The sequence below is a fragment of the Rhinatrema bivittatum genome, chromosome 6 (genome assembly GCF_901001135.1).
Source record: "Rhinatrema bivittatum chromosome 6, aRhiBiv1.1, whole genome shotgun sequence".
Classification (NCBI taxonomy): domain Eukaryota; kingdom Metazoa; phylum Chordata; class Amphibia; order Gymnophiona; family Rhinatrematidae; genus Rhinatrema; species Rhinatrema bivittatum.
In genome coordinates, this window is record NC_042620.1 from 143,718,641 (window position 1) to 143,743,270 (window position 24,630).

A 24,630-nucleotide genomic window follows, 5' to 3' on the forward strand; every position below is an offset into this window, starting at 1 on the left:
ATGCACAGGATGTTGTAAAGTTGGGGAAGGTGGGTATCTGTCTGTCCTATGTCTTGTTCTATCGGAGCCCACTGTAAATCACTTGAGATTACTTGCAGGAAAAAAACATTTTTTTTTTCAGATACCTTGTAGCTGCCTCTCACAGGAAGAACTACAAACAATGGTTAATCAGACCCAGAAAAACAGTCTAGTTTGTACACTTTTTGGTTTCAGTCAAAATGTGCCCCCTCCTAAAAACCAAGGCACACAGTTATGCAAATATACACAACTTCTATACTAGGCTCAAATATATATTAAACAGTAAAAGTTCAAATAGCGAATTCAGGAAGCCTTGTGAATCCAGGAATACCTGCAGTCAGGATTAATGATAAGTTATGTTACAACTGCAGCTTCAATGCATGGCTGAAGAACTGGTGTCAATAAAAGGGTTTTGGAGAAATTGGCGGCTGGGGCTGTGTGGTAGTGATGAGGGAAACCAGACGAGAGATTCAGATCCTGCACAGACAGGAGTCTAAACTAAAGATGAGAAAGGCGGGCTGGAAGAGGGGAAAGGGGGCATCAGATGGAATTGGGCTTTCACCCATGACAAATAATCGGAAAGAAACAGCAAGGAGAAATATCTGAAGACTACAAGTGCAAATGCCTGTAATCTAGCTAATAAACGTCCATGCTTTCAAGGCCTAATAAGCTGAGGAAGTCCTGGTTTAGTGAGCCACATGACTGGGAGATGGCTAGAAAATGCTTAGAAAGGATAAGGAAGGCAGAAGAGGAAGAGGAGTCATTTATATAAACGAAAAATATGTAATAGTAAAGCAATTGAAAAGCAGGGGATGCGGGGAAAGGAGAAAGAGCTGTGGGTCATTTTGGCAGGGGGGATGGCACCTCCATGTACACTGAATGTCTGGCATAATTGGAAGAACTGGATGGGGATCTAATCAAGGACATAAGACTCTAATGAGAGGGGAGGTGTTAATGGTGGGAGATTTTAATGTGTGGGATGTGGGATCAGTTAGAAATACAGAGATCCTGGTTTCCCAAATAGAGCAGGCATTTCTCTTGTTTGGATAGGTGGTCACCTGAGCTCCAAGGATCATCCTTTTTTTAATTTATTCATTATTTAGCTCACGCCTTTTCATTGCTAGCTCAAGGTGAGTTACATTCCAGCACTGTATATCCCTGTCCTCGGAGGGCTTACAATCTGTGGTTTTAGTATAAGAGCAGAAGGAAAGAGGAGTAATATTGAGGTCAAGAGTTCTGGATTTCAAGAGTACCAGCTTTGATAAAATAAGAGAATATCTTAAAGAGCCACCTGCAGGGTTGGGAATAGAACAGTGGGCTAAATTAAAACGGGGTGATGTACAGTTTGTGACATAAAGTTAAGTACTGTGAAATGTTTAACTCCTGTATTGGGATAAAGAATTGTTTATGAGAATCTCCCTACCCCGTTGGACCTGATATGACTTTTTAAAGAAACATTTTTTTGGAAAATTGAGGAAAAATATTTGACTCTGAGTGAGCACTACAATTAAATTAAAATAAAGTTGGACCAAAGGTCTATGCAGCTTGTTAGGATTGACAAGTTGCAGTCATGAAGGTCCTACAAATCACCTGTTAGAAAATTCAAAAAATATATTACTGAGGGCTTTCGGCGATTATATATACTAAATTAAAACGAGTCATAGTAAGGGTTAAAAATCCTTATGTTAGGAAAGGAAATAAAATTAAGAGGAAAAGGAGCTTGGTATGGTATTCAAAGAAAGGGCAAAAAAAGATTAGCTTTCAAAAGATACAAGGGATCTTGAAAAGGAGTGGAAAGACTATCTGGAAAAGCTGAGGCAAGCAGGAAAGGTAGTCAGGAAGGCAAAGGTGCGAGCAGATGAAAAAATAGCTATGGTGGTAAAGCAAGGTGATGAGACTTTTTTCATGTATGTTACTGACAGGAAGGGGGGTCCAGAGATGGGATTGTAAAACTGAGAGGAGCAAAGGAGGAATGTGTGGAAAATGACCAGGGAAAAGCAGAAACGCTAAACAAATATTTGTTGACTGGAGAAGGGACTGGATAAGGTCCACAGATAGTAGGAAGGGGATTATGCATGGTAGTGGGGTAGATGTCATACCATTTATAGAACAGAGTGTTTGCTTGGAGCTAGCAAAACCAAAAGTGGACACAAAGGTATGAGGCTGGATGGGAGACCACCTAGGATACTAAAGTAGGTCAGAGAAGTTCTGGTGGGTCCACTGATGCATCTGTTCAATCTTTGGAGATGGGAGTAGTTCTGTGGGACTGGAAAAGGGCGGATGTTGTTCTTCAACATAATTTCCAACTTCCTCCTATTACTACTTTTAAGTCAGCCTCATCTCAGTGATGGGAAATCCAATGGAGACTCTGCTAAAAGAAATGATAGTGAAATTCCTTGAATGTGAGACAGTATGATCTTACCAATGGGAGATCATGTCAGAAAAACATGAGCAATTTCTTTGATTAGGTGACCACAGAATTAGATCATAGATGTGGCATATTTGTGTAGAGAGCCCCTGAGATACCCACTAAGATTAAAGTCTTTGGAATAGAGAATCTAGTGGCATCTTCCTGTCAAAAACCACACCATTGTGTGGTGTTAAAGGGGACTAGACCCCTAGTGAGAGAGAGAGATTCTTCAGTGAGGAGGTGAGAGCAGAAACTCCCTTCCCTGAGAAGAAGAAATTCTTAGTTCCAAATGAGGAACAAAGATAGAACCTTCTCAATTGTTAGTAGAGGTGCTTCTGGACTCCTAAAGCAGCAGCCAGTTGAGTACCAAAAAGGGGTGAAGATGAGAGAGTGTAACTAGCCCGCAGCTTACTTTAATTGTACCCATCTGGTGCCTGTAGGCTGTGGTGTGAGAACTAGTGCATGAGTCCGGATCTCTGGGTGTTGAGGTCTGTTGGAAGTAGTCGAGCCCTTATGGAAGTTGTCCAAATAAGAAACAGCCAGTGAGTCAGCCTTAGAAGTACAGTAGGCCAAAATGAATTGCTTGTAATGATTTCACATGAAGTCCAATCAAAGAAGTTTTAATAAAGTATTTTTCTTTTGGAACAACAAATTCTGATAAAGACATCAGAAGAGTCTTGAAGCTTAAGCTTTGCCACTCCTCGCCCCATCCCTGCTCTTTCTGATAAGACATTTAAAGGGGAACTAGACTTGGATTTTAATAAAATGTTTGATACTATCCTGCATGGGATGCTCATAAATAAACTAAACAATCTTGGAGTAACCCCCCAAGATAGAGAACTGGATTAGAGATTGGTTGAGTGATTGACACATGAGGGTAGTGGTAAATGGAATTCACTTTGAGGAGAGAGAGCTTGTTAATGGAGTATCTCAGGAATTGGTCCTGGGGCCAGTTCTGTTGAATATCTTTATGAACAATATTGCAGAGGAGTTCCTAGGAAAAGTTGGTCATGTTTTCAGATTTCCAGATGGGGAAAGAGACCTGGGGGCAATCATGTGTGATGAGCTAGAACCAGAGGCATGTTAGAGTGCATAGGGAGAGGCACAACCAACAGAAAGGAAGTAGAAATTCCTCTGCAGAGGTTATTGGTGAGTCTACATCCAGAATATTGCATTCAGTTCTAGAGCCCTTCCCTCTAAAAGAATATAGACAGAGTAGAGGCTAACCAGAAAGTAGGTACCAAAATGGTGCTGGGTTTGCACCAAAAGCTATACAAGATAAGACTTAAAAACCTAAGCAAGTGTGCCCTAAAGGAAAGAAGAGAGAGGGAACATGATGGAGACATTCAAATACCACTATTGTATAAATACACAAAAACAAACCTGCTTCAGAGAAAGTAATGCTCTACATTACAAGAGGTCACAATATGAGGCTACTAGGGAAAATAAGGACCATTAGTCCCATCATGGGATACTTTCTAAGATCAGATTTTTAGAATTGCAAATTACAATAAGATACTTTTATACACATTTTTAAAAATAATTCAGGATTATAGCCACGTTTGGCATGAGGGGATGTGAATATCTTGTGTCACCCACACTTAACCTCTCTGGAAAAGTCAGTGAAACTGGCTGAAAGGATGGGGTTTTTATTGTCTGAAGGTACAGCACACAGCTAGGCTCGTACAGGATTTTTACTGGTGCTAATTAAATGTGTAACCTTTTATGTCAAAAGAGATTTTAAGGGGTCAGCAGATAGGAAACTTCTCAAACACTCTAACCCCCTTCTTGTGGCGCAAGAGGAAAGTCTGACAAGCCACGGGAAGGTTTCCCACCCTCAAGCGAGACAGCCCAAAGCTGCTTCTGCTCTAACAGCCTGTCTGTGTTTTGTCTCTCTGCAGGTGTGACCCATGCTGCGATCTGGGCAGCTTGCATTTCATACCTCAGCGCTGCCGTTCCTCCTGCACTGAGAACCTCCGCTCAGGGCATCCTGCAGGGTCTCCACCTCGGCTTAGGCAGAGGATGTGGAGCTATGATAGGAGGCGTATTGGTGAATTTCTTTGGTGAGCAGCAGCGTCCCTGTTGTCCTTGTTCTGCAGGCTGTTATTGTGTAAGGTGGTTCTTAAAGCAGTATTTGCTAGATTAATTCATTGCACTTAAATCGATAAAAATAACCAGTATGCATGCATTATAACTGCACCTTTTGCATGATATTTTGTGACTGGATTACTGTATTGCAACATAATTGAGCCTGAGCAAAGCTCTGTGATCTCTGGGGGAGAAGGGCAGCTTCCTGTAATGCTGCTCACTGGCTTGTCTGTTCACACCTATCCCCGCCGTAGGCTTTCGGCGGGAGCAGTGTGCTGCTGCTGCTGTCCCACAGGAGGAAGTGCTGCTGTGATGTACAGTGGAATGCTCTTGTGGTGAATACGCTGATAGTGAAGTTCCTGCCGGACATCGGGTGACTGTTTTCCTGAAGTTCTAATTGCAGCACCAGAGCCATGCTGCAAAAACAAGTGAAATGTGGCTTTTTTGTTTTTGTTTTTTTTTAATTCAAGCAGATTTAAAACAACTGGGGTAGATTTTCAAAGGGTTACACGCGTAACCCCCGAAAACCTACCCCTGCGAGCGCCCCGGGACATGCGTATGTCCCGGGGCTTTAAAAATGGGCTGTCCGGGGCGTGGTGGCGGTTCGGGGGTGGTCTGGGGGCGAGCCAGAATCCTCCTGCACAGCGGCCTGTGCCGGGGGATGGCGAGCCGGCGCGCGCAAGTTACGCCTGCCAGAGGAAGGCATAACTCAACGAAATAAGGTGGGGGGGGGGGGATTTAGGTAGGGCCGGGGAGTGGGTTAGATAGGGGAAGGGAGGGAAAGGTCGGGGGATCGAAAAAAAAGTTCCCTCCAAGGCCGCTCCGATTTCGGAACGGCCTTGGAGGGAACGGGGAAAGCCGTCGGGCCTCCCCTAGGGCTCGGCGTGCGCAAGGTGCACAAGTGTGCACCCCCTTGCATGCGACGACCCCGGATTTATAACATGCGCGCGGCAGCGTGCGCATGTTATAAAATCGGGCGTACATTTGTGCGCGCCGGGTAGCGCGCACAAATGTACCTCACGTGCGTAATATTAAAAATCTGCCCCACTCTGTCTTGAGAGAAAGCAAGCGTAGCCCTGCAGTAGGAAAGGTCATTTTAACTTCTTTCTCTTGCATGGCATCGTTATGCCAGTGGTTGGCTGGAAAGAAGACCAGCACTATATGGAGTCCAACCTTCTTCCTGCTTCGAAGTTCTGTATCGATAGTGATCCATGGATCCTGACTAGAATGAACGAAAGCTCGGCCCATCTCCTGTTAGTGTGAATGATCATCGCAAAGAAGAATTAATTTCTGTGCATACAGAATTTTGTTTCTGATGCACACTTGTCTTATCTGTAAGAGAGGTGATATATAATTCCAGCTCTTATGTTATTCTTATTCTTGCCTGTTGTGATAACAATGTAGTTATTGAGAGAGTTTTTCACAGGCATTGGGAATCCCCTTTAAAAGATTTTACTGTAACTCTATAGCAGGTACTTAGGAGCCAGCATGTAATAGAAGCTTTCTTATGAGTGGCTGAAGTAGGATTTATGAGTGTGTCCGATACTGAGCGGAATGTTTCTGCCGGACTTGGACCTTGGAAAATATTGGGGAAATCTTTTTCTAACTTTACCATCTAACAAATCTAGATTTTGACTTGTGCACTGACCTTGGGGTTTCATTCTAGGGGCTGCTGAAACATTTCGTGGGATAGGCATGGCCTGCTTGGTGATCCTTCTGCTCTTTGCCCTCATCCAGTGGCTGGCGGTCCCTCAGAAAGAAGAAGGTAGGTTGAAGCGGTCTCGTATGCCGCTTGGGTGCAGGGGTGTTGTGTGACACGGAGGGAAGCAGAGAAGGTTGGCATTGGTCCCATGGGCCTGCACAGGACTCTAGCTTTCCGGATACCCACCCTGTCTTTGATTCAGACAAGTTAGTTTGCATATTATGAGTACCTTAAAACCCTCAAAGACTTGTGTTACTCATTTTGGTAAACGACACATAGGATGACTGTAACTAAGCTTTTCTGATGCACTGCTTCAGCTGGTGATTGTTTTTAAATGTATGTATTCTTCTTGATAAAAATCTGATGATTCCTCAGGAGGCAACAGGTTACTCATCATTGAAAATCTTGTTTTAAATTGTTATTACTAAAATGTCTTATTCCGGCTTCCACCAATAGGCTGGGGAAATGGAGGAATTACTGAAAAGGGTCACTTTTTTTTTTCTCATTTCTTTTGATTTTTATCAGCTCCCTCCCTGCATCTGGTTCTGAGCTGTGGACCTGGTTGTGCCGCCAGCTCCTGCCAGCAGACTGGAGAGGAGCAAGGAGCCATTTACCTGTACTCTACTTTGAGGAGATTAGAAACCAGTCGTATCAGCTGGAGTGGAAATAAATATAATTTTTTTTTTTTAAAGATGTATTTTTTTGGGAGCAGTCTTTGATCTTTTAAGGGGAATGGGGGGAATCATGAATTTCTTTACTGTATTACATACTTTTGAGCTCTAAATCACACAGGAATCCTCAGAGTGTGTGGAACAATTATTGGCTATTGATTAATGGTGCTGAAGGACATGGGAAGTAGAAAGCCCTCCTGACCCAGAAGGATGCTCTGAAGTGGAGAAATAGCTTTTAGAGTCTAATTCTGCAACATCTCCCTTCCCGTGTCCCAGCCATTGTGGGACAGTTACTGTACGCAGTTTTTTCCCGTAGAGCGCTTAGGATTAGAAATGTTAATGTGTGTGTGAAGTACCTTTTACAACAGGAATTACCTTTAACTATAAGTTAAATGTGGGTTTAATTGCAGATAGGGAGATTCTTAAATTGCTGTGCATGTGGGTAACATGGTAATACTAGAGTATCATTTCTCTGCGAAGTGATGTGAGTTGTGTGTTGAGTTGGTTTGCAGACAAATCATACTGTTTCTGATGCCGACAGCTTGAGAGTGTGTTTTTCTATTTGCATATTATTTTTTAAACCTGCAGAGACGACCATGTTGGCCGAGAGGATTCCGGTGCCATCCAGCCCCGTTCCTATAGCAACTATCGACCTTATACAGCAACAGTCGGAGAATGTCCTGCCTCGCAGCGAGCCCAGACTTCCTCCAAAGAAAACAAAACACCAGGAGGAACAAGAGGACGTGAACAAGCCGGCCTGGGGGGTCAGCTCTTCGCCCTGGGTCACGCTGGCATTCACTTTCTTTCAGATTAAGGAGATGCTGCAACTCTCCGGGAGCAGCCAGCCTTTGGAGAATGAGCCCTTACAGGTACGTAGCAGGCAAGGCGGGGCCCCTGGTGCTTTGGAGCCATTAAGTGAGCTGTGCGTAAGGGGGAGGTACATTCTGCACTTATCACGACAGATGGAAGGGACCAGTGTTCCCTTTAATTTTTTGTGGGCTCTGTGCATAAAAAAAAGTTCTTGTGTGCAGCGTTTTAGAGGCCATTCACAAATGTGTGCGGAGTGATCTTTGAAATCCCATTGTATTTACTTTTTCTTCTGCGTGCGCTTGTTTCACAACCTGCGTGCACGCACGACTTACAGGGAACATTGGAAGGAGACAAGTTTAAAAAAAAAAATAAAAAGCTTGGAGATCAACCACAATTTTTTTAGGATCCAGTGAAAGAATGTTTTTTTTTCCCTTTATATTTTCTCTTTCGTCTATTCTTTCCTGTTTTTTTTTATTTTGCTCTAACTTTTCTTTGCTTTCTTCTTCCTTTGCAGTCCTCAATCCATTCTCTTTTTCCTTTCCTCCCTCCAGCCAGTCTTTTCTCCTCTTTCTCCCCACCAGCCACCCACCCAGACAGCCTCTCCCCTCTCCCAGCTAGGGCCTCCCTCCAGCCTGCTTCTCTTTCACTTTTCAGGTTTGGTGACAGGAGGCTGCCCAGGCCACAGTAACAGTAGCTGCTTCTCCACTTGGTGGCCTGGAGGCGGGCTCCAACTCCAGGTCGTGGCTGCTTCTCCACCCCCGGGCCACCCTGCATCCCGGCTCCTCCCCCTGGTCCCGTGGCAGCCCCAACTCTTTGCCTTGACACGGCCGCAGTGACCGTTTTCTCTCTTGGTCCCAGGCTGATACCAGGTGCCAACACTGAGGTGTCTGGGATTTTTTTCTGTCCCGACTACAGCATCTATAAATCTCCTTTCTTTTAAGTTGTTGTTTTCAGCTTTGCCGAAAAAAACAATGTGTCCTTTAGATTCCTGTGGTGTGCAAGGTTTTCTGGAAGGAAAGATTTGGGGGTGACGATGGAACAGGATGCAGGGCACTTGGAAGTTCAGCTTCCGGAAAACAGCTGAGCAGACTCTGACACCTCAACCTAGAACAGGGAAAAGCCTGGGCCAGCTGGAGACCTGGTTTATCAGAAATATTGAAGGGGACATAGGAAGCAATAATCCAGAACAGAGGACTCATTCTGGGATTTAAATGAGGCTTCAATGCTGCAGAATAATAGAAAAAAACATAAGACTGGAAGGGACTTTAAGACATCACTTAGAGCCCCGCCTCTCATCCTAACATCCCTTTGAAAGGTCTAATGATAAATATTCTACCCGTTCTCTAAATAACTTGTTCCACTTGTGGTCTAACCTGAATTTCCTCTTCTGTGATCTAAGGCCCTGGTGAAGAGGAGAGTAGCTGATAAACTTCCTCCAGAAAACCCTCATTTGAAGACGCTCATCTTACCCTTTCTGCTTTCTAAGCTAAATAAACCCCAATGCCTTCAACCTGCCTTCCTAGGTCAGATTATTAAGGCCTTGCTGCTCTAAGACCCCTGCTTGTTGTAGGAGGTCGCGTGTGAAAATGACTTCCGGTTTCTCAGTGAATGTTCTGTAGCATTTCCAGTGGGGAAACACTGAGTGCAGGGCAAAACTGCAGCAGCATTTGCCCAGAAGCTAAGAGCTTTGATAAATCCCTCTCTGGAGATGTTTCCTGGTGTTGAGAGATTTTTCTCTCATGTGTATAAGCATTTTATAATATAAAAATAAAACTCCATAAAAGCGCAGCATGAGACCATCAGATTACTTGAATAAAGATGATACTTTTGCAAGGGTACTGAGGCATCCCCTCCTGAGTCCTGGTCATCGAGGAAGAGATGTTGTTTTATTTTATGGCCTAGCAGTTTCCTCTTCCTCTATGTTTCTAGCTCAGTTGGAATTGGCCTCCTTAGGGCCGCAGCACCATGAGCCTCCATTTGCAATTACCTGGAGATTCCCCTGCCCCCCTCCTGCCTATTTTATATCTCCTCCCGACTTCTAGCCCAGCCTTTGCAGTAACACGCTTCCCACCTAAACTGATAATGTGGATCCCTTCGTCTGATGGCTGAGGCCTGTGAATGCTGCTGTTGCTGCTGCCTCGCTGGCTCAGGACTCGAACCCAGATCTTCCGAATGGCAGTAGCCAGAACTGCCACAGAGAAGGCCGGGCCAGGCCTTCAAAGTCATTATTCATACTGGAAACTTCTGTCTTAAACGTGTAACCCTTTATATAGTATCATCTCAGTCTAGCTACCCTGCTGCTATTTTTGGGTGGCCTGACTCTGTTCCCTGAAACAAATCGGAAGGCGGTCCAACGTAGCCAAGGCAAATGAAACAAAAGGAAGACCGTGTGCCGTGGAAAGAAGTCTTTTATTATAATTAAATAAAATGACCGACTCCGGCCGAGTTTTGCCTAATCGACTTTAACTTATATAAAAAAAATCAAATACAAATCTATTACCTTAATTTTCTTTGTTTGGTATTTAATGCTACTCAGTTTGTTCACATGTGTAGAAATAAAATCAGAGATGGTTGAAAAAACCTAAATATACCATCAGAATCAATTTATTCCCCATAAAATATAAACACACACAATAATATGTTATAACGAGACAAAATTATGTTATAATCTAAACTTGAAAATGGAGGATTAATATTCATCAATTGGTTAACTTAATTTCACAAAGGAATTTAAAAATTACACATTGTTAATGTTTTATTGCCATGATTTTTCTAAAAAATGTGAGTGTATAAATGATTCTTGCATCCAATTCAATAATAACAATTTTTTTGTTTGTAATTTACTATAAAAACTTCATTGATTTTATATTAATTGACTTAATAATTTGTATGATGAATTCAATTGTATAGATTACAGTATTGGGCATCATATATATATGAATTAACATTTCTACTAAAGACCAGAAAACATCCATAGATTTAATATCGGGGATCACAAAAATATTTATATACAAAATTACCTTAGAACAATCAAGTTAAGAAAAGAAGCAATTTTTCATAATTGCAGTCTGTCCTCGAGTTTAAATATTAATGATTTCATCTAGCTTGATTTTTCATATATCTAATTAGGTTTCTTTACTATTAGTCAAATCCTAAAATAAGGTGATTAGATCTCGTGGTTTCCAACCTCTATTTATTAAGTATTTCCCTATCAAGATCAAATTAAATCTATGGATGTTTTCTGGTCTTTAGTAGAAATGTTAATTCATATATATATATATATATATGATGCCCAATATTGTAATCTATACAATTGAATTAATCATACAAATTAAGATTTTATAGTAAATTGCAAACAAACTTTTTTAATATTGAATCGTTTATACACACATTTTTTAGAAAAATCATGGCAATAAAACATTAACAATGTGTAATTTTTAAATTCCTTTGTGAAATTAAGTTAGCCAATTGATGAATATTAATACTTCATTTTCAAGTTTAGATTAGAACATAATTTTGTCTCATTATAATATATTATTGTGTGGGTTTATGATATTTTATGGGGAATAAATTGATTCTGTTTGTATATTTAGGTTTTTTCAACCATCTCTGATTTTATTGCTACACATGTGAACAAACTGAGTAGCATTAAATACCAAAGAAAATTAAGGAAATACATTTGTATTTGATTTTTTTTAATATAAGCTAAAGTCTGGGTTTTATATGTGTTTCAATGTCTAGCATTTTGATATTTGTTTTAATATTTAATTATTTTAGTATAAATATTATAATCCAATGGATAATACATTGATTTTATTACTATTACAGCCCCTGAATCAGCCGGTTAGGCGAAACTCGGCCGGAGTTGGGTGTTTTATTTAATTATAATAATAAAATACTTCCTTTTGTTTCATTTGCCCTGACTCTGTTCCCTTGCATTATTTCTGGTTTTGTGCCATAGAGATATTGAAGTGAATTTGTTGTCCACATAATAATCCTCCAATCTTGGCTGAATTTCTTCCTTTTCTCTCTCCTTGTATGATTTGCTGCTGGTAAAAATAAGGAACTGAAAAGAGCCCTGAGCCTACCCAGTTCCTTGTGTTTCGGAAGGCGGCCATGGATTTGGTGTCTTTTCCAAATTTTGTGTAGGACAAAGTCGTTTTATTGTTTTTCTAGCCTTGGGTATCCTGACACTGCTAATTCATACATTGTGATGTTGGTGGGTGAATTAAACTAAAGGTACCATAGTTGATTTATTCCCATTTTGTTAACAGATACACCAATGTAAGGTAATGCTACTGCTGTTTTCCTGTGGCTCTCCATTTCCCTGCCCCACATCAAGTGCTTCTCGGTCAGTTCAGACATAAGTGCGGTGACCTCCCGCTTGTGTTTTTTCAAACATTGAGATTAGTGAAGGAGAGCTGGGTTCAGTTCTGGAGCATGGCTTCTGGGTGCATGAGCTGGAGATTCTGTACAGGCAGTATTTACAGCTCCCTGGCTTTCATTCATCACATAGCGGCAAACACTTACTGAGATTGAAGGCTGCGCATGTGCCAGACCCCAGAGAGAACTGTGGTCCAGGCTGCTTAACCTGATGACTGTGATAGATGGGTAAGGTTAAAAATGGTGGTGGTGGAGGGTGGGGAGACTCCGTGTAGCGGCACATAGTGCACGTGTTGCTTAGTCCCAGTAGGGGCTGCTTCTGACTGAAGTTAAAGACCAAAGGAGTAGGAGGATGATGCCAGGCCAAATCTCCTTCCTCCACCCCCTCAAAAGAAAAAGAAAATCCCCCACCCTGGAGGAACCAAGACTATTGAATCTCCTTCCATCCCAAAGGACAAGAGGCAGCGCACACGAATTGTTAATAAGAGCAATAGTCTGAACTCTTCTGTGCAAGCACTTAGACAAAGAACCAGATAGTGAGCAGAGAGCTGCTAGGTGAGGTTCTTCAGGTAGAGCTGGTTGCCGCTGAGGAATGCAGCTGCCTTACACCAGTGAGTGCCTGGCCTGTGGTACCACTGACTGTGTCCCTTAACTAAATATTTCCATGAAGGTGCCATAGGTTTGCCATCTCCAGTGCGTGTGAAATAGTGCCATGTTGTGGGATAAACCGAGATTTGGCATTATACTTTACCCAAGGAGACACAAATATTTCATGATGCCGAGGTTCCTTCTTTGAATATGGTTTATAACTGCTAACCAAAGACAGGGCTGCTTTCAAAGTGCTCTGCGACATCACCGTGCGCTCTGAGCTGGCCTGTGTCCTCGTAGGAAACGTAGAGTGACTTTTAAGTGCTTGTCATGTAAGGGGTGGTGGGAAGCGGGGCATATGAAAAGTGTGAGCCCGGGCCACTGTGTACTCTATCTGTGGAAGAAATTTGAATGAACTAGACTAGCATTTCAAAAATTATTAGGGAGGAGTACTCAGACATGTAGAAAACAAGGCTAAAGATGTATGTTTGGGCTCGCCTGGGAGATTCTAACAGATGGTGGGAAGCAACTCTGGGTTTGGTACACAATGCCAGCTGGCTCATTTAATTAGTGTTGAGAGGGAGCAGGCCCAGCACGACCGGGTGTGCATACCGTGCATTTGCATGGGGCGGTACACCTGGGAGGGCAGTGGGCCAGAGGCAGCAGGAGTGGCCGCAGGACCACTGGCGGAGCTCAACCCGCTGGTGGCCGAAGACACCACCAGCTCCTCTTCCCAATGCCCTGAACAGCTGATCCTTGTTTCTCATGAAGCTGCAATCATTGCAGCTGTCAGAAACAGCTGTTCTCTGCCTCCATCTCGACTCCTGAACATCGTGGCTCTCTAGCAGCGGCCTCTGCCACTTTTCTCTTTGCCAGATCTATGGTTACTTTTACAACAGCACCCCAGCTGCCATTTCCTGCTGCCTCAGTCTAGCTGGGACACTCAGACCCAGTCTTTGACAGCCCTGAATGCAGCGCATGCACACAAATAAAAACATGGGCCTCTCCTTTAGCCATCGGTGGGTTGAGCTCCGCTGGCGGCTGAAGAAGGAGAGGCCCGCACACAACTTATGCTCTTCCTCCCCCCAAGCAAGAAGGCTGTTGGGCCGTGATGGAGCTCATCCCACCACGGCCTGATGATAGTAGGAGGTCCTGTATGTATATGTTTGAGCTTGCATGTGTGTGTCTGTGTGAGAGCATGTGTGTCTCTGTATGAGAGCCTATGTGAGTGTGTCTTGTTTGTGTGAAAGCCTGTGAGTGTGTCTCTGTGTGAGAGCCCATGTGCCTGTGAGAGTATGTGTGTTTGTGAATGTTTGTTTGCCTGTGAAAGCCTATGTGTCTTATATAGGTTCTCACAGGCACGCACACACACACACACATACATAATTATCCGAGAAGGAGTCTGTATGTTGAGAGAAAATATATGAGAGAATGAATGTGTTATTGTGCGTGTGTGTGAGCGGGAAGATAAAATTTGTACTGCCCTACCTCTCCCAATCCACGATGATCTTAGGGTGACTGGAAATCAAAAGATCCCAGATACGGAGAGCAGGAGATTTCGAAATCCTTATTAGTTTTAATTATTGGGTGTAATTTGATGTTTCTGCTCTTTTGAAATTTTTTATTTTTGGGGGGGAAATAGAACATTTTTTAATTATTGTATTTTTTATTCGTCAGATGTTTTGAAATATTTTATTGGTGTTTGGGAAATTTTGGATACTCTTATTCATGAACTGGTTTGAAATATTTTATTCTTTTTATGAAAATAATTTTACTATTATGATTGATTGTTTTATATTTCTTGATTTTATGAGTTAGTGTTTTATGAAGAATGGTAATGTTCCTGTTTTTCCATTGTTGCTCTGCATGTAGAGGCTGGCTTTTGGTGGGTTCCAGTTCAGTTCTTCACAGCACGTTTCTGTCTATACTTTCTGATCTCTTCATTCTGTATTGGGTGAGGGTCTGTCTATGGTCTGCATATAAAAATGTAGACTGCAGGAGGGAGCTGGGCTTTATCTGATGGGCCAGGACAGAGACTGAATGAATCATTGGGGGAGGGGGCAGCACAGAAATTGTTTGCACAGGGCAGCAAAAAACCTAGCACTGGCCCTGAGAGGGAGTGTCTTCAGGCTGTTTTGGACATTAATCTTTTCAAACAAATGTAAAATTACAAGATTGTAATTATCCACAGGTCTGAGGCAGAATCTGGTTGCTGTAGTGTGAAGACAGCTTCTCCTCAGGAGTTGCACTATATTAATTACTGTGTTGTATGAATTTTGTTTTTGGTCTGGAAATTTTCTTTTGGGCTTCCAACTCAATCGGAACCAGCCGCTACTAGGGTAAGGGCTCCATGAGCCTTTATTCATAACTACCTGGGGCTGTTACCTTTGTAGCTCAGCCAAATCAGGGGGTCACAGATTGCACCCTGAATCTGGCCAGTAGATGTCACTGTTGTGCAATGGTGGAGTCTCTCCCTCCCCTCTAGTGGCTCTGAATGCTGTTTCCAGAGCAAACTGTTCTTTAGCTGGCCCAAGGAACTGAAGCCAGGCTTGAGAATTGAATCCAGATCCCCCATGTGGTAGTGCATAGCCCCGGCATTTAACCTTTGGGGCCAGCCCATTACTATCTTGTTGTCATGTGCATGCCAATGATCACACTCAAAAATATCACTGCTCTGACCTGTGCATAGTACACACCTAATTATAGTATCTGTATCACAGTAAAAAAAAAAAAAAAAAAAGCAACACTTTTCCCCCCCTACATGCTGCCTCTGGAATTACAGTTGGGGAAAAGGAAGTGAGGTAAGACCGTGCCTGTTTGTTGTTGTAACGTGCCTTTCCGAGGACACCAGTGGAACCTCTTTACTGTGCGTGTGACATTTTTTTTCTTTTTAATTTTGCGGAACAAGAGCGTTTTGCATGCTAGGTTAAGTCCACGCAGTGCTGGCTGCTGCTGGGAGCGCCATGCTGTTGCTTGCAGCATTCTCTGTGCCTGCATGCTGTAGCAACCGTAGGAAGAAAAAGTAAGCTGTACCATTTCCCTACTCATTCCATGCTATGTTGGCCGTGCTGAACTGAACTTTTGGCTGCAAACTGGGAAAAAAAACAAAACAAACCTGCGCACAGCAGTTACTCTTTTTGTTCCTTGTTGTTTTTTTAAGGCAGCTGATGAGAATCCTATTGCTTCGCCACTTCGTTCAGCCCAGCCGTCCCCGCTTCTCCGAAGCACAGAACCCTCCGCGGTGCCGCCAGCGACTGCAGCAAGACCCGGTTTGCCAGCCGAGCAGCCCCAGGACAGGAATGGGTCCCTGTCTCCTAATACAGGGCCTAGAGAGCAGCCGGCGCACTGAGGAGCCCGTTGTCTCTCCTAAAACCGAGGACTGGGGCGCCAGTCTTGTTCCTGTGTTCAGCAACTGTTCATAGGCTGATACTGGAAGAGCTCTGAAGTATTTATGATGGTTAAAGAAATATTGTTATGTCAAGCTTGGCTCCTTGAGCCAAGGTGTGGTGTAGCTTGGTTTTACAAGTCAATATTTGGGGTTCGATTTTTAAATTTTGCAATACATCGAGAGTAGCAGAAGAGCATTAGTCAGCAGGGGCCCTAACGATTTAGACTTTTATGAACACACAGAGCTGGGCTCCTGCACCACTCGGTCCGGCTTTCCCGGTGTTGGGAAGGCTGCAGTGAATGGTGTGCTGTGAGCGATGGCCCCAGCCTGAGCACCCATCGCTGCATCTTTGCCCTCCAGCCTTTCCCAGAGCAGAGCCACGGCTGGGTCCGCATGAACCGCCACCCGCTGCTCACCAAACTTGCACGTTTGCAGGTGAAAACCAAAGCTTTGTAAAGCCAGCTAGCTAGCTGCACAGAACGGGACAATAAAGGTTTTCATTATCTGCCCTTGAGGATTAGGTGATCAGAATCTGTTCTGTGGGGATTAGCAAAAATGGTAAACATTTTGCCTTCAAGCTGTATGGCCTCTGAAGGTCGCCTTCTCTATCTATGATAAAGCCTTTTCCCAAAGCTTTGGATATCTCATTTCAAATATGTGTTTATCTGTCAGCAGTGAAGCGTGTGTGCAGGAAGATGTGAAAGGTGCTTCCTGATTCCATGCCCTGTGCAGTACCCCTCTCTCTTCCACCCTCCGCCTCACTTTCCTTCTCCCAGAGTACAGACAGACACACACTGTGAGTGAGTTGGAGGCACTGATCGTATTGGTGGAGTTTTACAGGTGTGCGTTCCGGTCAGCACCTATGTTTGCAAGAGCGGCCAGAGGGCACTTTCACACCATATTGGCCTGTGCTCAATTAATTAATTAATTAATTAATTAAATCAATCAATCGGACCCACACGTTCTGGAATGTGTGGAAAAGCCAGTGCCGGAACATTCCTTCAGAATCTGCTGCAGGCAAGCGGGCCTGTGGTCTGGGGAGTTAAGTCTGCAGCGTGCTGCCGACTCTGCTGGAGGTTGCTGTTGCCTGATTAGAGTCCAGCTTTCCAGTGGAAAAGCTGATTTCCTTAATCTAGGCTGTAGGACTGTAGTGGCATCCTGGCTTTAGTGTTCTGGCCTGGCCAAATGCAGGAAGCACTGCTCAAGCAGCCCTATACAATATGTGCCTTACCTTGGCTGTATCTGGCCTGGGTCAAATGAGCTACAAATCTGAGCAGTGCTAGAACCTTATAGAATGGTGCATCCTACAGCAGAGCAAATCTGCAGAAACAATTACAATTTTACAGGGCACTCCAGAGAGTCAGGAAACCACAGATTCAGTTCAAACCCCATTTTATTACTAATGCGTAAACTGGCAATACTATAAATTCTCCTAAGTTCCTTAGGGGGTCAGTATTCAGACAGTTTGCCTAGCTAGCAGGGTCATTCTTTATTGTGCAATGCCATGCTAATTAGGGGAAGGGGAGGGGTGTGGGCGGGATTTGGATGGGGTTATGGCCCGCTGGCAGCACCGCAGGAAATAATGCCACCTTCTCCCGTGGCGCTACGTGGGTGTTGGTGTGTGGCGTGGGTTGATGTGACTGGCTGCCCGCTCGCCGCCGCCCCCCCCCCAATCCCCCTTTGTTTTTTCCATGATTCATCTGAGGGTAAGTTTGGGACTTAGCTGGAGAAACCAAGGGTTTTAAGTTTCCTGTGGCTTTAATTGGCTCTGACTTATCTAACTTTTTTACCCAGCTAAACAGTCAGATAAGTTGGAGGCGTTCCAGGGTGGAGTCAAGTTAGCTGGATAACTTATCTGGCTAAGTCTGGTCATGCTGGAGAGCAGTCCTAAAGTTAGCTGGCTAAGTTTATCTAGTTATATTCAGCGGAGGGCCTAATCAGCAGCACTCCACTGAATAGCCCTTACAGTTTATCCGGCTTGCTTTGGCTGAATATTGACCGCTGTAGACTTTTAGTACTGCAGTTTTAAATGTTAACACTAAAGCTGAGTTTGAATTGAAATTGTGGCTTTCTGACCTTGGGGAAAATGTGGAATAGTCCTTGAGAGAGTGTTTCCCTTTCTGGGGCTTATCCTTGCCTGTATGCCTGCAGCAGGTCAAATGACCAACAGTTGTGACATGGGAGCTCCGAGGCAGTGCAGTCTGAGAACCTCGGTTTGTGGCTCAGCTGTGACTCATGCCATACTGCTAAACTCTTCTTAACTAGGCCAGGCACTGAGGCCAAGACAGCAATGTCCCCTGGGATCAATCTAGTGCTGCTTTATTGCCAACTGGGATAGATGTTCCCACGACAGAGGCCGCCCCCAGAGGCTGTGAGAGCTGACTTCTGCAGTTTTTGTACGAGGGTATTTTCCAAAGGTATCTTAAAGTTTAATAACTTCAGTGTTGTGACTAGGAAGTGACTGACCATTGCAGCTTCATCATAAAGGATCTTTTCTCATTAAACACAGTGCAAGCATTTTATCCATACATCTGTTAACTATCTGCAGGCATCAGAATGCCAGTCTTCCCCCTGACAGCTTTTTATAATTGCTTTGCACTGTATATTTTATCGATAAATAATTTGTGTTTTAGTTTATTTATTCTTATCCTTCTGCTGTATGTCTCTGTACTGGCACTGAGTGTGCACATAATGGAAGACTGAGGAACTTTATTTTGTTTCATCCTCTAGATAAAAAATTATGTTTTTGCTAGTTGGGTGGTTAATTTAGTAGTTTATAGGTGATGGTAAGAACTCAAAGTGCCTGTCAAATATTTGTCTGTAGAACACTGTACTACTTATGACTACTGTTAATAGGGTACCAAATTCAGGTCTCAATGAAAATCTTTCATTTTTTTTGCTGCTTGCAAAAATGCTTTTACTGTATTTTGACTTTAAAAGTCATCTACTAGGAAATCATGGGTTGTGTGCTGTAGTTTGATTAGAAATGTTACTATTTACTCTGTACTGTTACCCTCAAATTTGAAAGTACTGTAAGCGCTGGTGATAAGTGACCTTCAGCAGCTGTACTGTTTACCGTAATTATCCTTGCTTGGTGTATAACTGCCCGATTGCAGATGTAATGGAGCGATTGGATATACAGGATAACAAAAGTGTGCCTTCTCCTCTGCTGAAGCCATGGTCTGATTCTTGCAGATGCTACCCCACAGGTGGTAGTAGTGGTGGACTGGGAAGCGCATTTAAAAGCCTCCAACTCGTGTTAGCAGCCATCTGGAGCATTCAGAGCAGTAGCAGGCAAAAATACACATTAGAAGCCAAAGCCTTAGATTTGTTTTATTTTAATCTAAGTTCTTGGCAGTGGGCTACAACAGTGAAAGTCCCAGTGGTTGGCTAACTCTAGCTTAGGAAGTCAAACTGCTTGTTTTTGGGTTCAAGACTGGCCTCAGGTATTCAGATCCTCTTTCCTGATTTGGTGATTGGTGTGGGCAGTGCTGATAATTTTATGAAGGTTTGCTCATGTAAAATGCCCTTGGGCTTCTGGGCTCCATTGGCCATACGATTGCTCATAACCTCTATCTGTGCATGGCGCAGAGCACCCAGCTCTGATCACGCTAAACTATGGGGCCGGTAGGGCTGTCTGCAGCAGGACCTATTGCTTCAGCAGTGCCTGCAGCCACTGTGATTAATTGCTGACGGTAAACAGTTTGCAGCCCAACGTGAGGCAGTTCTCTTGGAAAGATTTCTTTTTAAACTATTGGGTTTCTTGTAATTCAATGAGAATGGGATGGATGGGGCTGTGGGTTGATTGAGGCCTTGCTTTGTCCTCTTGTGAGCAGGTCTCTCCAGCTTGTTTTCACCAAGACAGTGCAGTGTACAGAAGCTGAATTTTAGTGCTCCAGCAGTAAAAAGCTTATGTACTATGTTTACACATTTGAACTGTTTCTATGGAATATATATATATGACTTGTGTGTGTTGGAACTGTATAATGCCACAAATTGAAAATAAAAACAAAAATGAAATATTTTATTCCGGTTGTAAAATTGTGACAAGAAAATGGAAGCCAAGCCCCTTGTGTCGACTCAAATCTGCCATTTTGAAAAGGTAAAAGGAATTATCACTTTGTTTTGTTTTTTTTAATTACTTTTTAAACCAAATCATACAAAATTGAACACTTTTATAACAAATACACAAGAACATAACACATCTCACCATCATGTCCTCTTTATAACCCCCCGACTCATGACACAACACTCATACACACCACCCGTTCACACAGTCACACCATCCCGAAACAAGCCGAGAAAATTATCTGTGGCCATCTCATAAAACATGAATTCACTATTCTAAATCAAATCAAGGTGGAAACTTTTTCCCCAGAAGCCAAAATAGCCCTGTAAAAATAACAATGACTTTTGACCCTGCAAATCAAGCTGCCTTCACACCTTCAGAACAGAGTAATGCAACATTTCCTCCTTCCAACACTGAAAGGAAGGTGGTTTCTCAGTATGCCAATTGGATCAGATTACTCTTTTAGCCAGAACCAGAGAAATGGCCAGAAATTGCTTCCCACTCTTAGGAAGTAGGATATTTCTTGAAAATAAATGCAAATAAAAAGGTTTCCATCCCAATGGATTGGCTGCTCCAGAACAGCCTCCGGAAATGACCCAAAAAAGTTTGCAATCTATTGCATTCGAAAAATATATGACAGTGTCCCTACTTCACTATTATATTTTAGACATAAGTGAGTCCCAAAGCTTCATACTCGCACTGTAAATGTACACCTGACGTAGTAATAATTTAAATTGTACTTCTCTGAGATTAGCTGGAAATATTTGTCTATGGATTAAATCATTTTCTTGTAATAATAATCCAATATCACCTGCCCATTGCATTACAAGCTTACTAAGATGTAATGATTTTATTTGCTTTTTAAGGGACATCGTCCAAATTCTAATCATATTAAACTTTGGGACTGTTTCCAAAAGTTATTCCTTTACATCAGTATAGGCTAACCTTTCAGTCACCCCCCCCCCCCCAATAACTGCATAGCATAATGCCTGAGTTGTAAGCTTAAAAATGTGATTTTGGGGGAGGAAGTGACGTCACTGGGCTCGATGGCTGGCTGAGTCGCGAGCTCTGCTGCTGAAATCTTTTCAAAAGAATAAATCAGAAGCTGCCCTTTACATAAATTACGCCAAGCGCCAAAACATATAGGAACCCCCATGGCTCGATCAGGTGATGGCGGCAAAAAGAAAAACGTTAGATTTGCAAAGTTTTTCCTACCGATCGTCGGAGGAACGGGAGGCAGAGGCCGCTGAGCAAGCCGCATGTGCAGACACCGGGACTGAAGACGCTGAGATGGCGGCTGCATTCAACGTGTCCTCGGAGGAGGCACCCACGAGGTCAGAATTCAGAGACTGATTTTGCAGTCTCTGGCGAGATTTAAAAGAATAGAAGAAAGAAATGCAAACTATGCTGGGGGAATTTCATGAGGAACTAGCAACAATGGGACATAAAAGAGTAGATGAATTGGACACTAGAATGGATGCCCAGGAAGAATCCCACAAACAACTTCAAGAACTCTGCTCTGAATTACAGACCAGCAGACCTGGAAAATAGGGCCAGGAGAGGGAATCTGCGTTTCTGCACCTTTAATGAAACTGAAGCTAATAAAGACTGCATTGATACCATATGCAGATTCTGCGCATTTCTATTGGATACTACACCTGGACCCAACTGTGACCAACTACTGACCCTAAAACTAGACAGGGCTCATAGAGCCTTGAGAGCGCCCAGCAATGGATAAATAGAGACATCATAGTATGCTTTCATGATTACAGCTTAAAGGAACAAATAGCTGGAGCAGCCAGGAAACAAATAAGGTGGACCTGGGAAAACCAGGAAATCTCCGTTTTATGCAGCCTTTTCTCAAGCCACCCTTCAAAATAGAAAAATCTACAATAGTGTTAGGAACAAAAGTACACGACCTAGGCTTTTATCTTGACCCTGAGCTTAGTATCCAACAACATATCTCACAAAAAGTACAGGAAGGATACTATAAACTATTGGTACTTAGATGGTTAAAACCACTTCTTAACCAAACAGAATTTCGAACAGTGCTCCAAGCTTTAGTGTTTACGATTATAGATTACTGTAACTCTCTATATTTAGGTCTCCCTCAAACAACATTAAGACCGCTTCAAATTTTACGGAACTCAGCGGCTAAAGTTTTAACAGGAATAAACAAAAGAGAACATATTACTCCTGTGCTAGTGGCACTTCATTGGCTCCCGACTGATGCAAGAGTCAAATATAAAACACTCTGATTCATAAAGCAATTTATGCTGAACAGGTTGACTGGCTGAATGCAATGTTACGTAATACGTATACATACCCCTCACCATAATTTACGTTCCGCTAATAAAGGATTTCTTGTTCCCCATGTGGCAAATACCAAACTAACTACTGTCAGAGAAAGAGCTGTCTTGGTGGGCCCAAAACTATGGAATGCTATGCCACCTGAATTAAGGCTACAAAGAGATATGAAACTGTTTAAAAAGCCATGTTTTTAGCACCTTTTTAATCAAGCATTTGATACAGAATTGAGCAAATTATTTTATTTTCATTTTAATTTTTAATTTAATTTTAATTCATTTTAAGTGATTTAATTTATGAACTAATTAATTCCTTTTATTTCAGTTTTATTTTATGACCAAATTGTATTTAATTTGTATAATTTGATTTAAGTATCATGTCTGTTCTTTTTTAGATTTTGTACAAATGTAAACCTTTGTGAAGGCTGAAAAACTATACATCAGGGATATAAAACCGAATAAATAAGATCTAAAGGAGGAGACTACATTCCTCAGGAAGGAAAACAAAGTATAGAGGGCTGCACCCTTTTGGCTTGACCTATACCTTGGGGGGGGGGGGGGGGGGAGTATCCGCATACATTTTCAACATGGCGGATGCAATTAAAAATCTGAAAGACCAAGGCTTCACAGTGTCATGGGGGCAATCATCAGGACTTAAAAAAATCCTATCCGAAAGATCAACACCCCAGATGGCAACAGGCGAATTCCAGGAATAGCTAGCTTCAACGACACTCTGATGTGCAGAAATTGCATAAGCATAAGACCTGATAAACTCCAACATGAATGTAAAACCAGGGACCCACTTATCTAACCCATAGACAGGTTTTGCCTACTTACCTCTCATCACTTATCATGGGTAAAATTTCTTTTCGGTTGGTAAGGAAATATTTAAACTGCAAGTTGATGTACTTTTACAAGTGATAACACTTTTGGCATGTATGAACCGACAGCACTATGCTCCTGTTAGTATCAAAGTTCAGACCTAGGCAGAGCACACTTGCTCATGGCACTAGTTTCCTCCCTGCAGTGGGGATTTATTGAGCTGCCTGGAGGCAAAGGCAGTCAAGGTTTGGGGAAAAGAGGGATAAGGGTTGGGTTACGTATAGTATGGGGAATCTGCACAAAATCTACAATCCGTCAAGGTAGCGGATATCCAGGCCAAACTCTTGCACCAACCGTAGAGTATGGCTGCAAAGGGGCGAAACAATCAGCTAAAGGTTGGGAACCTGGGACTATGGCACGGGTAAATTGTAGTTTAGTTTATATTACAGTACTTAACTACTGGGCAACCAGAGATTTCTTGAAACAGGAAGACAAACCCCTAACACAAAGATGTAGATGGCTCCCTTTCGCAAGATATCCCTTAATGTCAAGGGGCTTAATACACCATTCAAACGACACTTACTCTTTAAAGAGATGGGTATCCATAAAGAAGATGTTATATTCCTTCAGGAAATTCATTTAAAAAAGAAGATACAAGTCTCTCCTGCAAAATAAACAGTATCCACACCAGTTTTTCACTCCTTGTTCTAAATCTTCCAAGTATACCGGGGTTTGCATATTAATCTCTCAGCAGCTAGTTTTTGAACTAGGCTTCTGTATCAGGGATCCTCTTGGCAGGTAACTTTTACTACAAATTCAGGTAGAAGGCTCAGAATATACTTTTGTAAATGTTTATGCTCCCAACCAGGATCAAGGAAAATTTTATTAGGCCTCCACCAAGTCCTCTTAACCCACTGCAAGGGAAAATTAATCATTGGGGGGGGAACGACTTTCATTTGGCAAGAGTGCCAAGTATGGATACATCACAGGGTACTGTAGCCACTCCTGCGAATTAACACACCCTGAAAGAACTAATGGATTCTTGGTACTTAATGGATGTATGGAGGACACATTTCCCCTCATCCAGATCCTATACTTTTTACTCAATAGCTCACCAATCCCACTCCAGAATCGATTTCTTCTTAGCGGATAAAGCCGTATTTAACTATCTTTCGCAGCCAGATATAATCCCTATAGTGTGGTCTGACCATGCAGCTGTGACGCTTGACATTACCTTTACTCGTTATGACAGAGGGATACGATTCTGGAGACGCAATGACTCTTTACAAACAGATGACCAATTCAACCAATCGCTTACCACACGGATTAAGGAATTCCTAGAGATTAACGATACTGGTAGTGTCTCCCCACCAGT

At 42.8% G+C, this 24,630-nt stretch overlaps 1 protein-coding gene across 6 annotated transcripts in view; it reads left to right on the plus strand.

Annotated features, from left to right (window-relative positions):
* Positions 1 to 20,080, plus strand: part of MFSD6 (major facilitator superfamily domain containing 6) — a 68,236-nt gene extending 48,156 nt beyond the window's left edge. For all 6 annotated transcript variants that reach the window (XM_029606027.1, XM_029606026.1, XM_029606030.1 and 3 more), the window contains exons 5-8: positions 4,330 to 4,491; positions 6,183 to 6,281; positions 7,478 to 7,758; positions 15,831 to 20,080. In XM_029606027.1, coding sequence (XP_029461887.1) covers positions 4,330 to 4,491; positions 6,183 to 6,281; positions 7,478 to 7,758; positions 15,831 to 16,019 — 731 coding nt within the window. In that variant the 3' untranslated portion in view covers positions 16,020 to 20,080. The remainder of the gene's footprint in view (positions 1 to 4,329; positions 4,492 to 6,182; positions 6,282 to 7,477; positions 7,759 to 15,830) is intronic.
* The last annotated feature ends 4,550 nt before the right edge of the window (positions 20,081 to 24,630 follow it).